Source organism: Orycteropus afer, unplaced genomic scaffold, assembly GCF_000298275.1.
Source record: "Orycteropus afer afer isolate SDZICR_OR568_19922 unplaced genomic scaffold, OryAfe1.0 scaffold00032, whole genome shotgun sequence".
In the NCBI taxonomy this organism is placed as follows: Eukaryota; Metazoa; Chordata; class Mammalia; order Tubulidentata; family Orycteropodidae; genus Orycteropus; species Orycteropus afer.
Window position 1 is genome coordinate 9,123,200 of NW_006921619.1, and position 20,824 is coordinate 9,144,023.

Here is a 20,824-nt window from a genome sequence, read left to right on the forward strand (position 1 = left end):
CTTAACATGTACCTGGAAATACACCTGAAATCTGAATGCTATAAAGATCAACAAGCTAAGAAAGCCAGATACTGAGAATATGCACTGAAAATGTCCACAACGCTTCTGTGAAGGGTAGTTATTTACTATGACCTCATCATTGAACGAAGATGACTAGTCCAATATCTAGTTACCCACAGTATTTTCTGGGAATATTTATCTTTTTTTTTTTTTAAAGGAAAGATGTATGTATATTCTTAGTCCCTGGGGCACTGTATTAGGGAGTAAGCTACAAAACTACCTTCATAAGATAAACTAAATACAATATAACCAAGTTACAAAGAAGAAACCCAAAACGTAACAAATACTTCTTTGCAAACCGAAGAGCTGCACCAGCAAATTTTCTCTTTTCATTTGCGTTTATTTAAACACAGTTCTCAAAGCATTTGAGTGAAATTGGGCCTCTTTTGGTAAGCAAAGGACCTGAAAAGAGTATTTTTAGAATTAACAGGCAAATCTTCAGTTCATCCATGACACAGGTATAGTGTTCCCTTCTCTTATCCTATACTTTGAAGCACCCAGTATTTTTCACATAGCCTAAAAGCTAGAAGAACAAGAGTACATTTGTGGTGGAATGTATTGTCACTTGCTGATAACTAGTTGAAATACCATTATCACCTTGTAACAGCTTGAAGAAATAGCCTTTTTTAGGCATACACTGTGTAACTCTTATTCCCTGCTATATATAATACAGATTACATAAAGGCGGACAAATCCACATTTAGATAAGCATTAAGCATTTGCTGTATTGAAGTATCTTTAGTTCTAATACTAGCAGTACAGAGTTACAAAGCATAATTTTAACACTTAGCTGCAAGTATCTTAAGTATGGTACTTTTAATGAACTGGAGGAAAATGGGTATTTTTGTATTTAAATTTACTACTCACAACTTAATCTCAACAGTTTTACTAAGCATTGATATGTTAGAAAGAAAAGTAAAAATCAAATTGTTTATTGTTAACTTTTTTGCCATTTGGTAGCATTTTACACACAGGCTTTTGATCTTCAGAATACCCTGGATTCAGTAGAAAAACCTTTTAAATGAAGTTTTGTACAATAGAAACTTCTCGGCAGTCAAAATTTAGACTGTAAAAAAATACATGCAAAACATACTTTTCTGAAAACACTTAACTTTGAACAAAGCACCAACTACACAAATGCAGAATGAAAACAGCATTTCAACTCCACCAAAAGTAGTCATCATAAAAGGTGTAAAAGTCACCTAACTTCACTAGGCACTGTTCACTTTTTAAACAGGAGACAATAAAAAATATTGTCCACAATCGATATCCCAACTCTAGGGCATGTTTCAGAAAGTCTTCAACTTCATGCTTTAATAGCGGCCTAGAAAGAAAGGACAAAATAAGTATGCCTTAATATAGAAAAACTGATTACAAGAGAATTCTAGCCCATTCCTGCCATTAGGAAATTCTTTTGTTCCACATTCCCTCCTGTGAAAATAGAAGCAGATTGTCACAGAAGTAAATACTAGGAGAGGTAAGGTTTTGGTTGACAGAATATACACATAGTAGAAAAAGGTTCCTAAAGATTGTTTTTAATAAGCTTTCTTAAAGCTCACAAAGGTGTTTGAATGTAATAAACAAGTACAGATAAAACTATGAGTTAACTTATCTGCAAAAGGAGTAAGTTACTCTTATTTACTAGAGTCCCTGGGTGGTGCAAACAGTTAACATATATGACTGCTAACCAAAAGGTTAAGTGTACCCAGAGTTCCCTTGGTAGAGCTGAAATAAACTTTAAGACCTACTTCTAAAAAGTCAGCCACTGAATACCCTATGAAGCATAGTTCTATTCTGACATGTATCAAGACTGACTTGACGGCAACTGGTGGTGGCAGTGTTAGAGTAAACTATACTATTAAATGTATTAACAACATAATATAAAGATAAAAACTTACGAGGAGAGTATGATCGAGACCTGGAACGTGATCTGTATCCTCCACGACTATAATAGGGAGAAGGTGACCGCCTTCTGTGAACAAATGGCAAGGCTGGTTTAAGTCTCCATATATTGCAACAGAACTAAATAACAGATCATACACTATCCCTTTTATCAGTCCCCAAAACTAGAAAGGTCTCACTCATCTTCACACCAAATCATCATCCTGTTAATCAGATGTCACAAAGTCCCCTACTGTATTTGATTTACCAATTAATCCGCCAACTTTTAAAGAGGGGGTAAAAATTTCCCTTAATATCAATTCTAAACACATTCTTAGGAACTAACTGCAAAACCAATTTCACTAGTGTTTCAACCTCACTGTATCTCATTAAGGTATAAAATGGTGCCACTGAGTCATAAACCCCATTATTTTTAATAAACACACACATGCACATACACTGTCACCTAGCTTTCAGTTGAGAGTATGTTTATGAAATTCAAATTTCATGAAATCTAATTTGTGTGATGCTGTTTATAAAGAATTTAAGAAAATACAAGTAGATTAGTTATTTAAATAAGTCTTTTCACTGTTGTCCAGATTTTAGATCCTCTCCTGGCTTACCTGTAAATCTGATCCCTATCTTGAGCAGCTCTCCATCCTCCTCCTCCTCCACCTCCTCCTCTGTAAAGGCATAAAAGCAACATACATTCAATTTTTTAAGTTTCTGAAGAACACAGAATTCATGCAATAAAACAATGAAAGATAAATCCCACATAGCATAACTGTGAGTTTCTTGTTAAGAGCCATATTTTGCCATTTGCCACCTTTTTAGAATCTGGCTTAGAGCGCTCTCTGGTGGCTAAAATGAGTAGAATACGGAACATTTCTAAGTAAATGCTCCTGAAGAAATTTTAAAAACCAAAAACAGACCTAAGACCTTCATTTTCTAATCCTCCAAAAATTAACCTGAGGGACCACTTGATGATACAATAGTGCTTAAGACATTTTTTGGGGTAATAAAAAAAGCTGGACAATGTCAAAAGTTAAGACAATTAAGGTCCCACATGTCCACAGAAATCTAGTTACAATTCTGCCAGCATATTAAATAAAAATATTACCAACCATGCAAAAAAAGACATTCTCACAACCATACAAAGATAAGGTTTTACTGACAAGTGTTATAGTCTAAAACTTACATAAATTTACATTTTGTCAAAGCAAGCAAGAGTCAAAAGTCACTGGCTGTTGCTTCCATTTATGACCTTTACATTATTTTAACTTCTAAGGTTATTTTCAAAGAAATCTTTTACCAAGTATGAAGGGTATTTCTCTACATCGTTATGACAAATTAAATCTACTTAAAGAATTACTTCTCCAGGTTCTTCTAAGACACAAAACACTGTCTTTCAAAATACTGTGTGAAACGTGCTAAAAAATAAACAATCTGAGATACAGTATAATTTTGTTTTGAAGTATCATACTTTAGGGGAAATTGGTTGATTTAAACTCAAGGCTTAGAAAGAAAATGCATTACTACATTAAATTACCAAAAACTCTAATAAAGTCCCTCTACTTATAATCTAAGGAGCTCTGGTGGTGTAGTGGGTAAGGCATTAGGTTGTTAACCAGCAGTTCAAACCTACTAGGTGCTCCACAGGAGGGAGCTGAGGCAATCTACTTCTGTAAAGATTTACACCCTTGTAAACCCAATGTGGGTTGCTACTAAGCCAAAATTGACTTGATGTAGGTGGGTTGGGTTTTTGGTTTATTTATATTCTTAACAATTAACAAATCCAAATATCTACATTATGTTAACGATACTTAACTTTAAAATTTAGTTTTAACTATGCAAAAACAAACCAACAAGCCCACTGCTGTTGAGTCTTTTCCGACTTGGCAAAAGCGATATAGGACAAAGTAGAACTGCCCCAGAGTTTTCAAGGCTGTAAACCTTTAAGAAAGCAGACTGTCACCTCTTTTCTCCTGCAGAGCAGCTGGTGGGTTCTAACCGTCAAACTTCTGGTTAGCAGCCCCATGGTCTAAAGCAGTATGACACTAGGGCTCCTTAATTTAAACTTAGAAATAATATATGGTTATAACTTTGGTAATAATGCTGCCTTAAATGCATCTTACATTCAGAAGAGTTGAAATAATTTCATATTCTGGTATTTTACCTGTATGATCTGCTATAGTAGTCCCGATCATCATAGCCTCTATCATATCCTCGGTCATAGTAATCCCGACGACGTGAGCTACCACTGTGAATAACAATACATCTTTTATAAAAACACCTAGTGATATTTCCTATATTCCAGGACATGACTTTTGTCATGTATGTATGGATTCAGATGTTTATCCACGTCCTCGTTAGTGGAATAACATGTAATATGGCTCACTTGGGTCCTGGTGATGAAATATAGCACATCCACCAAGATCTGTGGATAAGACTAGGCAACTGCTTCAAGTATTATCTTTTTATTCTCTCTTTTTCAGTTTTGTTTAGTTTTTCAATGGAGGTTATCTACAAACAACTCACCAACTATTAATGCACAAAGTTTCCTGATTTATGTTCACTTGCCAATTACTATTATTTTCTTCATATACTGAACATTGCCTTTTCTCTTTGTTACATTAAAAACGATCTTTCGGTTTAGAAGGCATGAGTATGTATACAGACCCATCTATGTGATTACTTTTCAACTACATTATTTAGTTATTTTACTAATCTCATACTGTTACATACAGAGAGATGATAAAATATAAAGACTGCTATTTTGGAAGCAGGAAATCATTCATCTTATTAAAGATACTATGGCAATTATACATAATTACAACTTACTCCCCTTACGTCAATGCATCATATGTATATTTAAAAAGGAAATTAAATTTACAGCTGTTAGTAATAAATTGATGAGAGTGATAATCAAAGATTTATTCTATCATAACCCAGTATATAATAGCTATACAGTCATAGTTTTACAAATACTTGGTTTAGGAAAAGAAAACACAAAAACAAAAACAAAAACAAGGCAAAGGCAATTTACTAGGATTTATATTCAAACTTGATTTTCCTCTTAAGGCTTAAGTTTCTATTATGGGGAACATGTCTGAAAATCTGGTTAATCCTAGCAAAGCAAATATATGGCATTTCTTGATGATACACTAGGATGTTACCTATTTTAAAGTTAACTCAAAATTTATAAAGACAACAAAATGCTTCCAGTGAATATATTCAATTAGATGTAGTTTCAAAAAAGAAAAACAAAAAAAACCCACCCAAAACCAAACTCACCACCATTGAGTCAATTCAACTCATAGCTACCCTTCCTTGGGTTTGTGAGGCAGCACACCTCTACAGAAGTAGACTGCCCAATCTTCCTTCCAAGGAGTGGCTATTGGGTTTGAACCGCCAGACTTCTGGTTAGTAGTCAAATGCCTTAGGCACTACACTACCAGAACATGTAGTTTAGGCCAGTTAAAAATAAAAATCTTAGATGATTTTATATTGGCAGGAGCAGATGAAGTGTCAAAGATTTCTCTCCAGTACATGTATTTCTTTAGGGAAGTGAATCTAACCATGAATTAAATTTTTACTCTGAAAATAAACTTACTAGGTAGGTCTCCCCATATAAATTCCAGGTGTTGGAGTATGTGGTCTTTTTGTTATGGAGAAATCAACTCTAATCCTACGTCCATCAAGCTCCATTCCATTGGCACGCTCTTTAGCCTTCAAAAGATAAATTTAACTTGTTATACACATCCCTGATAAAGCCAAATTATCCACAAACTATAAATAAGGTCCCAACTGGACAGCCCAGTTACTTTTATTAAATTATTTTAGTCTTGCCCAGAACATTAAAGCCTATAATCTAAACATGGGTTCTTTCTTTACTCAATTATCATTTGTAAATACTCACTACAAAATCTACTAATAGTGCTGACAGTATTTTCAGGTCTTAAAGCAGGAGTAAACTATGATCTGAGGGCTAAATCAGGACAATGTGCCTATTTTAAGAATTTATATAATTGGGGAATTTTTTTTAAAATTAGTATTTTGTAATATTTGAAAATTACACAAGTACAAACTCTTATTTAACCAAGTTTATTGGAACATAGCCACTGACTAGTTTACATATTGGCCATGGCTGCTTTTACATACAGAGGAAGAGTTGAACAGGTCTGATTAGACCATATGGATTAAGAAACCTAAATTATAGATAGCGCCTTCATTTACAATAGACAACTGAAATAAAATGCAGTTAAAAACAAAACAAAAAAAGAAAATTATTCCATTCCAAACACATAAAATTCTAAGTTCAGGCTGGTGTTTGTTTTCTGACAACTACAGATTGAGACATAAATAGGCTATTTTTAGAGGACTAATTGTACTATTCTAGTAACAAATGTGAATTAGAAATATAAGAGGGCTAAACTGCCAGTGTGTTTTAAGCAAAATAACACTTTATTTAGTAACTTTCATTGAGAATTATTTTATTTAAAAATCAGAACATCTTTAAAGGACCTTTCAAATCTTGTAATTTTAGCCACCCAATTACAAAACCAATATACAATCAACTTCCCTCCTGTGTCATAATTCCATCCTTCTCATTTTCCATTCCAGAAAAATAGCTCAATGTAAATAATGATTAGATATTGCAAATCAAAGGATTTATATTCTTATCTTTTAGAAAAATATGTACTGAAATAGTCATGTATGAAGCGCCCACATTTGGGTTAAAATAATGTTGTGGAGGGCATGGACGTGGGCCACAAGATGGTAATCATGTGGGGCGATAGGCTCATTTATCCCAAATCTTATTCTGCATATATCTGAAATTCCCACAGTTATGTTTTTTTAAGTTCACATTATTTTAAACTTCAATACCCATTCCAAGAATGTATTTTAACTCAAGCTACCATTGCATATCCTATTTTTAATAGTATATAGGATACACTATAAAAGCAAAAACTGTCCTTATCAAGTAGTTGGTCATTAGTAATTGAACAGAACTGGTCATTTACAAAGGCATAGACAGACTTTCACTTACTTCCTTGGCATCATCTACATTTTCAAAATATACAAAGGCAAATCCTCTTGAACGCCTAGACTGCTGGTCATATACAATTGACACATCAGCAATAGGGCCATATTTAGAGAACACTTCTCTCAGATCTCTTTCTGTGGTGTATAAGCTCAACCCAAATACGCCAAGACAACAGTTGGGATCAGGATTTGCCTAGAATTAAGAGAAATGGATTTTAAGCTTGGAAAATTTCTCGTATATTACAAATTAAAACTATACAAATTAGCCCCCCCCCAATAAAGTCCGTAACAATGAAAGTAAACAATTAACAATCAGACCAAACACCGTTTGTTGAGGACAGCAGAACTAGAAGGAATCATTTCAAACTGATAATTATGGGAAATGGACTCTCATATTGCTGGAAAACTGGTCATTTTTTAGAAAGGCAATTTAGCTTAGAGATTCATCTTCTAGGAGTTTATTCTAAAGAAATATTTACATATTCACAATACGTATACATAAGGATATTGATAATACCACTGTCTCTACCAGTCAAAACTGCTAGCAATTAAAAAATGTTAAATTAACACATATCCATACAATGGGAATGCTGTGAACTGCCAAAAGATCTGAGAACATGTATGGTACAAGCCTATTTTTCTAGAAACACAATACACCAAGAGACTTTATGTGTGCATGTAAATGAAGCCCAAGGAGTAAATGTTAACATTTTAGTAAATTACTAGCCAGTCTGCAAGCCCTGGTGGCGCAACAATTAAATGCTCAGGAGAAAGACCCGGTGATCTGCTCCTATAAAATCTATAGCCTATGAAACCCTATGATGCCGTTCTACTCTGAGCTCTACTCCATTCTCAAAAAACAGCACCCCCACCCCCGTCACCTGGATTACTTAACAAAAACACTATATAAACACTCTCTAAATTCCATGTCACTTAAAACCTCTCAGAGTAAGAAAAGCTTTAATAAAAATGAAATGAATGTAAAATTAAACAGGAAAGTTAAAATATCTTGGTTTTTTTTTTATAAAAAGCTTGAGTAACACTGGTGTAGAACTGTATGTTGAACTAACATTTTTAATTGCTAACAATTTGACTGAGTGGTATTATGAGTATCCTTACATATACATATTGTAAATAAGTAAATATTTCTTTAAAACAAATTCCTAGAAGATGATTCCCTCAGCCAAATTGCCTTCCTGAAAAATGCCAGTTTTCAAGCAATACGAGAGTCCCATTTCCCATAATTACCATTGGAACGAACCAATTCTGTAATAGTAACATGCAACATAATTTCTTTTTTCGATGAGCTGTGTACACCAGTTTGTCATTATTTTGCTTAAATGTGAATTAACGGCCCAAATCAAGCCCATCTTAATTTTTAAAGCTGTAATCAATTCCCTGAACATTTATGATTTTCTTAAAGCACTCTCTCAATATAATAAATGCCCCTAAGACAACTCATGCGCTCACTGCTAATGCTCCATAATCAATTCTAACTTTGAAAACATAGGTAAATTTTCATCTTACCCGATTTCCAACATGACGCCTGCGAGTAGACATGGGAGAATGACTGTGGCTATGCCGTCTGCGATAATCTCGACTGTAAGACCTGCTACGGGATCGTCTATGGGAGCGGGATCGAGATCGAGAGCGTGTGTAATGCCTTCGAGAACTTCTTCTGGATCTAGACCTGCAAGAGAAAGACTCAAAGGTTATCACTTAATAACTGACAATAAATAATGTTAAATTACTTTGTTATTCTATAGTCAAAACTCCAAATCAGGGAATACACTTCAGGTATATACTGACATAGTACCAGTAAGCGGGGTCACTACCTTTAATTGTCCAGTCATCTCAACTGCGCTAGCAAAGTTCCAAAACCACAAACTCTCTAAGATTCAATGAAATAACAATGACGAAGGGAGATTAAAATGAACGTACTCAACATTTCTGAAAATCAAATAACATGCAACATTTTACTAGCTTGATCTATGCCCATCTTTTCCCTCAGAATACCACCTTTCCTGCTTTCTGCTTCTCCCAAAATGCTCATCATTCACTTCGTAAGACATTACAATCACCATCACAGGTAGTGTTCCACAATAGTTGTTATTAAACCAGTAAGTGGCTCTTGCTAGAGCAACCATACACAAACTTGTCACCTAAATCAGGAAATATTTCAGAAAGTAAATAGATGTTGCTAAATATGTCTGAATCAGAGGCATAAACTGCGAATGTCCCGGGTAAACTAGATGTATGTATACCCTACTCTCAGCCAACATTTGGAAAAAAAAAAGAAGAAAAAAAAAAAAGTGCAATGTAGTATTATTTTGTTTACACACACATGTATGCAATATGCTAAACTATACTTATTTCTCAACAGTAATTGCAGTCACTGAAAGCCATTGTTCTGCAGTATAGTTGCCATACTAAACAGTTTACTTAAACGCAGAATGAATCATCACAACTCCAAAGAACTAGTACTATTATTACTAACCTCCTTTTACAGATAAGGAAACTAAAGTGGAAAAAGGTTAAGTAATCTGCTCAAGACAGCAAAAATAGAGTAAGATTTGAACCCTGACTCCAAAGCACACGCTCTTAACCACTCAGTCTTCTGCCTCTCAGAACTTACAATTAAGTTCATTTCTAGTACCAGTATTAGAAAGGCCAACAAATGATCTAACCCTCTCTAGCTTCCTGGTTTACAAAACACACACCAATTTCAGAGCTAAGAGTAACAAGAAAATTCCAAGACAGTCTTTCTTACCTAGATTCAGATCTGGACCTGGACTTTGATCTGGAACGCCTGGAATCTTCCTTGGAGCGAGACCTTGCAGGGGTATGCCTTGCAGATTTCCCAGATCCATGAGCACTTCCACTTCTGGAAGCAGAACGGGATTCCTACACGCAGATTTCAAAAGTTTAATTTGTATACTTTCTGGGCAACTTTAAAAACAAATAAGCTGCTGTAAGATAAATGGTGAGGGAAAGCAATCCCCTTCCAAGATAAGAAAACATAGGTAAAGGGCAGGAACTGAGTTATACCTGGTATTAGTTTCATTGCTCCATCTGACATAATTAGCTTAACCTTTCTTCCACCTTTTTTGGAGCATTTTAAGACCCCACTCCCTTCCGAAAGGGGGGTAAAAAAGTCAAGCAGGCAAAGGAACTGTCCAAAGATTGTTTTGGGATTGTTACTCCATAAAGACTAGGGTGAGAAAGAATCTTATTAACTATGACACCTATACTTTATACCTATTTCAATCACATTGCAATCAATAAAACAAAACCCTATGAAATTTATAAAACTTACTTTGCAAATGCTTTTCCGTGTTTTCAATAAGACCTCAACTTTTCAAGTTATATTTATAGTTGAATGGGAAAAGAGACAAGGATCATCTCAATTTCAAGCCCTATAGAGGTAAAAACCTAAGCAAGAACCAGTTCTGTCCATCTAACTACGGTAGATCTCAAAAACAACTAGATGGAATTACAGGGAAAAGGTAATGAACTGTGCAGATAAGAGTGGAGAGGTTATCAGAGATCCACAGCTAAAAGATGAGCCAGGGTAAACTGCTGGGGGTTCTAAGAAAAAGCACAGAAATCACAAGAGCTTAGAACAGGAGCTCTTATCCTAACTCAGGGACCCAGAAGGCAGTTCATTAGCTGTATGCAAAAAAAACAAATCTAGGCACATACTATATCCATAAATTTCCCAATCAAGACCGAGACCAACCAGCAGATAAAGGACACACAAAAAAGGGAAGCTCTCTAAACAAAGGAATGGATAACTAATTCATAATTAACCAAAGACCTATGGTCAATCAGTAGAAAGCTACATATAGTTAAGTAATCCAACCAAGACAAAGTTCTGCCAAAGCACCGCAACAGTGGAAAGAAAGGAACAGAAGCTACCTTCTGACAAAGTATCTGAAGTATCACAAGATACCCTTCATGCCAGAGTCACCCAATTTAGCCAAGTTAAAAAGTGTACATAATTTTGTCTTTCCACCCAAGAAAGAGCAGAAATGGCTAGACTCAAACTCAACATTACAATGGAATTCACTGTAGAGTAGGAACAAAAGTTGAAATCTGCCAGATAAAGATCACCCAAGACCTCCCTATGGTCCATCTCCAGAATGTTTTGGCCATTCTCAAAAAGATACAAAATTTTAAATTACAGTACAGCCGGGTTTGTAATACAACTAGAAAACACTTGGTAAGTTCTTTTTACAATGCTCCCCCCTCCTCAAAAAAAAATATTATGTACAAGGAAGAAGTTAAAACAGGAAAAGTTACACAGCCATTAAAATGAGTTCAGGCCTCTAGGCCCAAAACACCACTAAAAATGTCCAAATAGATTTCAAAGTCATTGAAAGCATGATGTAAGATGACATGAACTGTAACAGTCATCCCTCCTCCCATAAAGAGTCAAAGAAAAGGAAAAGATTGTCTATTATTAGTGTGAACAGCACCTTTAACTCCAAGGGAGGGAATGGTTAAAAGATGTGATGTTTTCTGGTATCCCTCATTAACAACCCCCTCAATTTCTGTAGTAAACATTGTAAACACGGATTTTTAGAAACACAGCTAACCTAGTTTCTGTTGCTGGAACCAAGTTTAAAGAATGGATGTTCTGGTTTCTACCACCACCTTTACCACACAGAAGTAAATCTAGAAGAAAACCTAGAACTCAAAACGTTACCAAGTATCTTTGCTTATTCCAATGCTAGCAAGATTACTTCACTGAATGAGTGCAATTTTAAAGAAAATTTCTTCAAGGGAGAACAAAAGATGGGTAGTCCTGTTAAAAAAGCTGAAAGAATACCAATTAAGCCATTTTAGAAATCAGCCACAGCCTTCAGCTATGAATATAAGGAAAAGTGAGTAGAAAGTCAGGATTCCCTGTTAGCCTTTTGCTTCACTCAAGTAGAAGTCCTATTACAAGGTGAGATGCCTTCAGACAGTCCATCCACTAAGACGCAAGAAATTTTAGCAGATCAAGCATCAAAGATAGTGTAGGAGCTATGAAATGATCAACTATGCAAACTGGTCATCTGGACATATTTTGGGAGCAGTTAATTTCTTAGAACAGAACAATAGGGAAATATCAGTATGCTAAGATTTTCCCTTTTGCACTGACAGTTGGTTGGGCTAGCACCTCAACAATGTGTCTGTCTCCTCTGCTTTTTTCCAAGAATATTCTTAAAGAAGGTAAACTCCTTGGTAGTTATGTTGCCCATTAAGCTGATTAGTCCACTCTCAGGGACGACAAACTTAAAGGGTGTCAACACATTAAAACCCTACCGAAAGAAACTACCTGGGAAGTTGTCATGTACTTAAAAGTTAGCATAAAGCACGCCTAAAATTCCCTTTAAAATGTTTAGGGAATATTACAGACTGGATTTTAGTATTAATATACATACTTGGAAGCACATCATGAAAAAGCAAATCCAGCCTTCCAAGAAAACACTTTCACCTGTATCTATGTGAGAATGGTTGTTTTAGGAAAACTTTTGAAAGAAACAAAATTGGGCATTTACATTTCTTAAAAATACCATACATGTGGTGCTTGTAAAGAACTCCACTGACTTGGTGAGCTACAGAAATCATATGCTTCCTATTTTATTTTTTTCCATCAGCAAAATTATCTTTATGGCATGTTGTTTCTGTAGTCTCCTCCCTGCTCAGCTTACCCCCTGCATTATCAATCCTTGTGGGAGGTGTACCTCACTACCTACCCCAAAGACCAGAGGCCTGTCTCCCCACTGTCTCAAGGCAAGACACTCCCAAATTCAAAAGTGCTTTGATTTAGAAGCCAAGGGGGGGTGGATGGGGAGGAAAGGGTCCACCAGCAAGATTCCAAACTGCTTTCTTCCTCTTAGGGGGATTTTAATAGGCCTTTGCCTTTTTGACCATTAAGGACCTTTCATGTCTCCTGATTCAAAAAACAGAAACAAATCCATGAGTTTGAATACAAATATCCAATGATATCACTTTAACCTCATCCTGCTCTTTTAGGTAATTCAGAATGCAGAATTAATATTACATCAAACTAAGTCCTGTAAAGTAAAACTACCAGGAGTTAAAAAATACTGCACAAAGCCAATGAGCTGAATGCACATTAGGTGGCCCTTAACAGAACTATATTGGGAGTAACCAGATTACCACATACAGTATGTGTTTAATTTGAAAACTTTCACTTCTGACTGATACGCTTAGCTAAAAACAAAGTCAACCTGGACACTCCAGTGCCAGATGATAGCAGCCTCAAAGAACAGGAAGAAATTTTACAAAGCAATAATTAGGGCAAAGGGAATGCAGGAAACCACCTCTAAGGAAAGATAAATTTCCTCTTGCTTGTAAATCATAGAAATAATTAAAAACATATAAAGCACAAGTTTCTCAATGCAACAGGTCCAAGCCTCATAAAATGGATCCTTCAAGAAATGCCAAGTCACTTTTTCCAAGAGCTTTTAAGACCTGACAACTCTCAGAGAAAGTTTCTAAAGTTGCCTTCATTTCAGGAAGGAGAAGTGTTAATGATAATACTCTTGGCTTGGCTTGGTACTATACTGGGTATTTCTGATGTCTACTTGTCCCATGCAACTAAAGTTAGCATCAGATCAACCATCAGACTCCTGTTTTCAGCTTAAAAACACATATATTCACATCCCCCCCCCCCCAAGAAAACCACAGATGGGAAAAAGAACTTTTGTGCTGATTTCCCCCAAAAACTGGCTGGAGGGTGGAGAACCAGAACAAAGGTACTTCATAACTTCTATCTACCACATCATTTTATTAAGTGTTGACAGCAAAGAAGGGAGTAAAACTAAAATACTTGCTATTTTGTCACTTTAAAGTAGATAATCCTGTTCACCTGTGTAGTCCACCTCATTCTAAGGGATCCTACTATATATATTTTAGTAGCCACCCTAGTCACCCTCAAGCTGAAACAGGCCATTAAACAAAACTAATTTCAACTACCCTGTCTAGTGCTTTGCTTGGAAGTTGGGGTTTGATTCTATAACCATCCTGGCGATATTCTTTTGAAAAACTTTGACTAATTCAGAAAGCATCATTTTACTATATACATTGTTCAGTACAGGAAAAGATTGGGGATGGGGTCAATGCACTGTTAAGAGTTCAGGAGGGTGGCAGAGACCACCAGATGGTAATACTGGATGTAGGTACTCACTTCTACCCCAATACCAGAAAAGTTAGATGAAAAATCTAGAGGGGAGACCATTAAGCCAACTCTCACCCATGCTTGAGAGCTTATTCCTGCCTACCATTTGACTACAAAGGGTTATTTTTAAAAATTGCATTTCAATAATTTTGACTAAGCAGTTAAAATTAGAATTACCTAATTCCCCTGGAAGGCACTTCTTAACCCTGTATATATTTTCTTCTATTAAACAAATAATGCATGCATGTTTAGCAAAATATACAGGGACACATAAACAGACTAGTAATTACTTAGCGTAGTGCTTTCTGATTCCAGATTACTTCTTATCTTAACTTCATTTTTATTTCTTTTCTTCATTCTTCCGTTTCAAATTCTGACTTCTTTCATCTTCCCCACTTCACACAAATTGCTCAATATTCTACAAGTGGGACTTCTGGTCTGATAATTAGCATGCATTCTTTCTTTAATTTTTTCAAATTTCAGCTTCACTTATTCCTGAGCTTCAAATACTCATTTATAAAACTTGTCAAATGACGACTTCCGCATTTTCCTTCTTCAACATTAACCTTAATAGAAAAAGAACAGGATGAAGAATATTTTAAAACTCCAGGATAAAATCCAGTGCCAAAACTGAAACTAGAAAAAAAAAAAAAAAAAAATCCCTTTTGTTGTTTTGGATTTCAAAGAACAAAAAACTAGAATATGCAGCTCAAAAACCTGAAACTACATAGTTTTCTGTTGGTTCTAGAATATATTATCATTCTCATGTGTCTAACGCCAAATAGATTTATCATGCTTAAGTTGAATGTGAAGTGCTCAACTGAACATTTACTGTCCGTTTAACATTTTAAAAACTACAGTTACAGTTCACATTTCTTTATCAATAGAAAATACGTGTCAAAAGCATCTCTAGTCAAAGTGACACAGCAATACAAAAGTGCAAGAAAGGAAAGCACGGACTATTTGTACAGTGATGACAAAGGCTCAGGGTTGATGAGGTTTTACAATATTGTGACTTGTCTAAATAGTCAAGGACCATATTTAATGTCACACATTTTTGCACTGCATATTTTAAAAATTTGTAGATTATCAGGGCTCCTAAAAATGTGGAGTTTTAGCATTCAACCCACCCATAAAAAGCTGCTCTAATTAAGATTTTATAGTATGCCTGGCCCAAGCACTAAATTTAGAACATTTTAAAATCAGAGAAAAAAATTACCAAGTTAACCAACTGTTATATACGAATTGCTATTAAGTAGCATGAACTTTAATCCAACTATTTTCAAAGAATGTTGTTGTTAACGTTCCCCCCCAACTTAATACTACCTTAAGTCTTCCAAAACATAAAAAAGAAATCTTATTTTAAATGGTGGCGATATTGGGAGAAAATTACAGCTCACCGTCTTAATTATTCAAAAACTGTCAATTTAGCAGATCAACACTGTATAATAGTGTATGCTGAACACTATAAACAAAATACTGCTTTCATAACTTTCTAGTTTTCCTTGCTAGCCTACATTTACCTCATTCATTTTTCATTTGACTGTATGTCAAAGATTTGTTCACCTAGTTTTATTTTCTTGTTTTGGGGAGAACCACAATCCTTTCCTCTACTGAAAAGCCTTTATATCTATCTGGGTACAAAGACAACTATGTCCACCATCGAAGTGTTGTCTTTCCTAACAAAATAAGCATAACTTTTAATCTACCTTATAAAATAGTAATTACTGTTTAACTTTGATCTATTTAATCCAGTAAAAAAAAAAAAAGTCTTTTAAATTAAGGGAGTCACAGTAATTGCTTTTACTATCCATCACTAAAATGTAATGGGAAATGTTTGCTGGCAGCACAAATGTAATCATGGAATCAGAATGCCCATGCAGATTTCCTCTTAGGGCTTCCCCAAACCTTAAGTACTGATACAGGGCTTAGATGCAGAAAACTAAGTACTGGAACAGAGGCCAAAGACTTAGATTGCTCTCATTAACTATTTTTAATATGGACACCACCTTCCTGCTGTTATTTTACCCCTTACAAGTTCTTCCTTCTCTCAATATGCTCAAAGAACAACACACATTAATACTATAAATAATAGGTTTATTTCAACTAAAAATCTACTAACTTCAAGTGGCTACTTTATAAAACCCCAAGATCAACTATTGGGTCAATGTTACTACCTGTATTTGGTTAAGGGAAAAACTCATCCTCTCAACACAACTTTTGTTAAACCAACTCTTGAGGCTATTACTAGATTTAACACAGATTACGATGTCTGACAAGGGACTAAGTTTAAAAACCAGGAAAGGGACAAAGAAAAACTCGATCTTGCTGTAGAAAAAGCATCCAACAGAAAGTTGGATTGTGTAAAACAAAAACCCTCCAAAACTGACATGCCTCAATCCGTGGTAAGCCTGTGCTTTAAGATACCCCTGCAAAAAGAGCAGACCCTTAAATTTACACTCATAAAACACTCTACACCTTGTAGTAAAAGCACTGATTTTTCAAAAGAACTACACCACTAACTTACTATTTAAGCACAACAATTAAGACAAAGAAGAGTTGTCATCCAAGCTATCATATATGCCTTAATTTACTGGTTAATCTAAAAATAGCCTCCAAAACCAAAATGAAAGCAAACAATTTGGAGATTTTGAAGACCAATTTGCTGTAAGGAACTTTTTTTTTTGGTTTGTAGCTTAAAAGCAAGGCCGAGTGATAAAACATACTTCCACGCTGTCAAGACTAAACTGGATAAAATTGTAAACTACTAAAACTACCAACATCTCATCACTCTCCTTAAGAATACGTGCACTTACATGCAAAAACTGACTAAAATACTATGCTATGTTGCACAAGATGCACAAAATCGGAACTCTGTCCTTGTGTTGAGCAAAACGTGAATTTAACTGAAAGCTTTAACGTTTATCATTTGTTTTTTTGGGGGGTGGGGGAGGTAAAAAGGACTTTACATCTCTCTGAATCTTTTGACAAAACTGGTAGTACTTACCTTGTAATTTCAGTTTGAAAATGCAACCTTCTATTTCCAGGCAATGCCCAGAGTATTATTCTTACTTACAATCAAAATACATTTCAACCTGGTTTCTCCAAGACACTAGACTACCCCACAGCTAATGTGATTCACAGTAATAGAAAAACAACGAAAAGTATTTCCTCCCACGTGACTTTTTTTTTTTAAAGGGAATTTGGTGAGATGACAATCCCTTAGGAAGAGACAAACTCAGAGATGTTTCAATATTGAAAATCAGAATTTAATAAGAGGGGTTAAAAACAAGGAATACAAAAGGACAACCCAAGATTAAGCAGAAGAGGAGAAAAACTGCTGAATTTGAAAGGCAGTTTGATGGGATATTAAGGATATTAAGTATCCAGATGCTATACATCTCCATTTGAGAACAGAATGAAAAGTAATGTATCTAAACTTTAAACACACTGCTTTTACAAAAAAATTATAACCAGCATTGTATCACAGTATTTGCTGGGTCAAAATATAAACACGTTTGCTATTGTAATCCTAATAGTTTGACAGAAATTAAAACCATCTGGTCCATACAATAGTGTTTCCTTACTTCATTTTAAAGACTCATTTGTAACAGAAGCTGAAGAGAAATTAAAATGTTAGAAGAGTAGGACATTAGACTGACCGCAAGACCAGACAACGTACAAACTTCACATACTCCACATACTGTGAACATTAATAGGCCTTAAAGATTTATTTAATATATTAACACTAACCTCCAGAGATCTAACACCTTTTAACACTAGCTGCAAACTTTTATTCATGTTCTTATTCTTTCAAATAGTGACAGAATTTAACTGTTAGGAATGAATCCTTTTTTCCCCCCCGAGAAAAGGTGCTCCTCATTTGCAAAATGTTTGCCGGGCAATTTTTGGGAAAGTACTGGAAGAGACAAACTAAGGTTTTACTTTTGGCAGTATGAGGAAAGCCAACTCTAAATAGGTATCTTATAGACAGATTTTAAACGTTATCGACCTTTTGCAGAAATACATATATACACAACTGAATCCCACATAGAAACTATGCGAAACTAGTATTAACCAGCAAAATTCAACTTACATCCTATCCTAACTACCCATTTCAAACAAAGTATGAGTGACACAATGTAAGCACAGTAAATTACTCTACACTTGCAGAATATGCCCACAATTTGAGAATTTCCACACACAACCTTCCTCTGTTTAGTAAAGGAACTTACAAAATTTCAAGGAATGAAAAAAATTCCGAGTCACTTGGGGGTTGTGTGTGGTAGTGTCTGTCTGGATTAGAGATTTAGTAGATAAGGAAGAGGGAGATTCTACCCGAGTTGAAGTAATTTGTATTAGTGATTTGTATTAACAGCTGGGATGCGTAAGAGCCTAGAGTTGAGTAAAACTCATTTTTCAGGCTCCAGGAGCTAGTCAGTCACCAGGCATTTCCAGTATTATGTTGAACACACCATTGTCATTTATATACTTTTTATTGCTTCCAGGCATTTTTAAAGCAGAATTTTAACCAGTCACATTAAACTGTTCTACCTAGCTTTGTATCATTTTTAAAATGCTTACAACTTGTTTAGAAATCCCTTCCAGAAAGTCAAGTCTCTTACTTAAGAAAAACATTTTTAAGATGGGACCTGAAGTTACTTTTCCTCTCCTTCCAGAATTTAGTCAAAACCTATGTAACGTTAATTGTGAAAAACACCAGCGTGTATTTTTAATAGAAAATATAATTTGACAGTCTCTACTATACTATCTCTCTTAAGCTGTACCTCAAACCAGGACCTACTTCCTACAATTGTTTATTACCAATTCATTATTATTTGGGCGAGTTTCTACAATTTTCTATCTTCACAAGCCCACTGTTATATGCAGTTTGTCCACTTCTAATTGGAGAGCTCCCGTAGGCAGAAATTATTACCTAAATACGCAAAGGTACTCATTCACAACTGTTATCCAACTGCTATCCCTAAGAAACTAAGTCTTTAAAATTTAACTACACTAATATGACACTAAAAATCATGTTAGGGAAATATGCCAAAATATAAAACAAAAGCAGCCCAATATTCACCTGAAATCTAAAGATAAGGCCCGATTAGCTCAAGCTAATCAAATTCGGTTCCAAAGTTACTCAGTAAATTCACTCAAGTTCTAGAAACTTAAGTTTCTTCTAAAAATGCCCTCCCTGATGAACAATCAAAAAATCTTTTACGTCTACCAGCAGAGGAAATTAAAAAAAAAAAAAGAATCCGAGCACCAATATCCAGTTTACTTTTATACCAGCCTAAAAATATGCTTTTACTACCTAACAAATTCTACGTAACTCCCCCCAAATTAGAAACCTAAGATTGTAGGTTTCATACCTTCATTAGATGGTTCCCGAATATCCCCAGCCTCACAGTCAAACCTCATACTAAACTAAAGCCTCGCAACTGTCTCATTCTTTCAAGCTCTGAATCCTCACCGAATTCGCCACTGAAAACTTAAAAAAAAATCCCCAACCTAACACAAGGTACGCTTCTCAGTATCAGACGCCTCTTAAACAAAGCAAACCACGGCGCATTAAATTGTTGCCCGCCCATTTTTCTCCTTTGCAATCCTGTGGAAACACATGTACTCCAACAATCATAAACTTTTAATTACCTTGTCGTCTATTCTACTTAGTACTGATCATGACTTTTAGCTGGAAAACCCTTTCGTTATTGGTGGGGGGAAAAAAACCAAAACTCTATTTAGGCCAAACACACAGCCCAAGGGCAATCCCCCCAAACTAATGGACCGCAGATCATTGTCCTCCATCCTAAAAGAGGACCCAAGAACACCCTAGAAGCCGTTCTTTCCGGGACCGAGAAGAGGGTCCTTCATTAAAGACCCCAAAGAACGCTGCCTTTCTTCTTCATCTTACCACGCGCCCTTGAGACGCAGGCGCAGTTACCAGGCCCCGCGGCGCCGGCCCGCGTTCACGCACGGCTCCCCCGCCATTTTGTGCCTCTGGCAGCGCGCCCAGACCGTCAGCGCAAGATGGCCGCGGCGAGGCTTCGCAGGAGAGCAACGGCGAAATAAGATACCGCTCCCCTCCCCCCACATAGAGGGGACGCAGCGGCCATCTTTAATCTTACTCCCCCCCGCCTTGTAACGGAAAAACGGCCGTCTCGGGCATGAGACCACATAAAGCAGCCAGTGACCTCATTCAGACTGGAAACGCTATCTAAGGGCTTTTTTTCTTTGTCTTTTTTATCCTCTCTCCCATACTTCTCGGCCTCAGACTTCGGAGCCTAAATCGCCTGCCTCCCGGTCGGCGGCCAATGGGCCTCCAAAGAGATGCACGAAACTGAACATACTGCCGACCCCTGCACCATCTCTACATACCCGCTCGCCGTAGTTCTGCTCGCCGCTGTCGCTCATGACTCCTGGCTGCAGTCACTGGTCGATGTGCTTCAATCGAAGCTGTCTACCGCTTGGGCCTTCTTTACAGAGGCTCTGTAGCAGTCTTGCAGAACGCACTGCTTTCAAAGCCGCTGAGAGACGAAGCACTCCACGCCGCCTCCGCACGGGTTCTAACGCTACCGGACGTGACGCAGCACTCCTTAAGCCCGCTCCGCCCCCTGCCAGAACGCGCGCTTTCTTGGT

General features: G+C 36.2%; 1 protein-coding gene across 1 annotated transcript; it reads right to left on the reverse strand.

Annotated features, from left to right (window-relative positions):
* Positions 1–1,218: 1,218 nt before the first annotated feature.
* TRA2B (transformer 2 beta homolog) lies at positions 1,219–20,599 on the reverse strand. The gene is made up of 9 exons (XM_042780286.1): positions 20,462–20,599; positions 9,758–9,891; positions 8,515–8,677; positions 6,992–7,180; positions 5,555–5,670; positions 4,118–4,201; positions 2,565–2,624; positions 1,955–2,032; positions 1,219–1,384 (listed from the first exon to the last, which is right to left on the reverse strand). Exons 1-9 carry the CDS (start codon positions 20,597–20,599, stop codon positions 1,219–1,221), a joined length of 1,128 nt encoding a protein of 375 aa, XP_042636220.1.
* Positions 20,600–20,824: the final 225 nt, after the last annotated feature.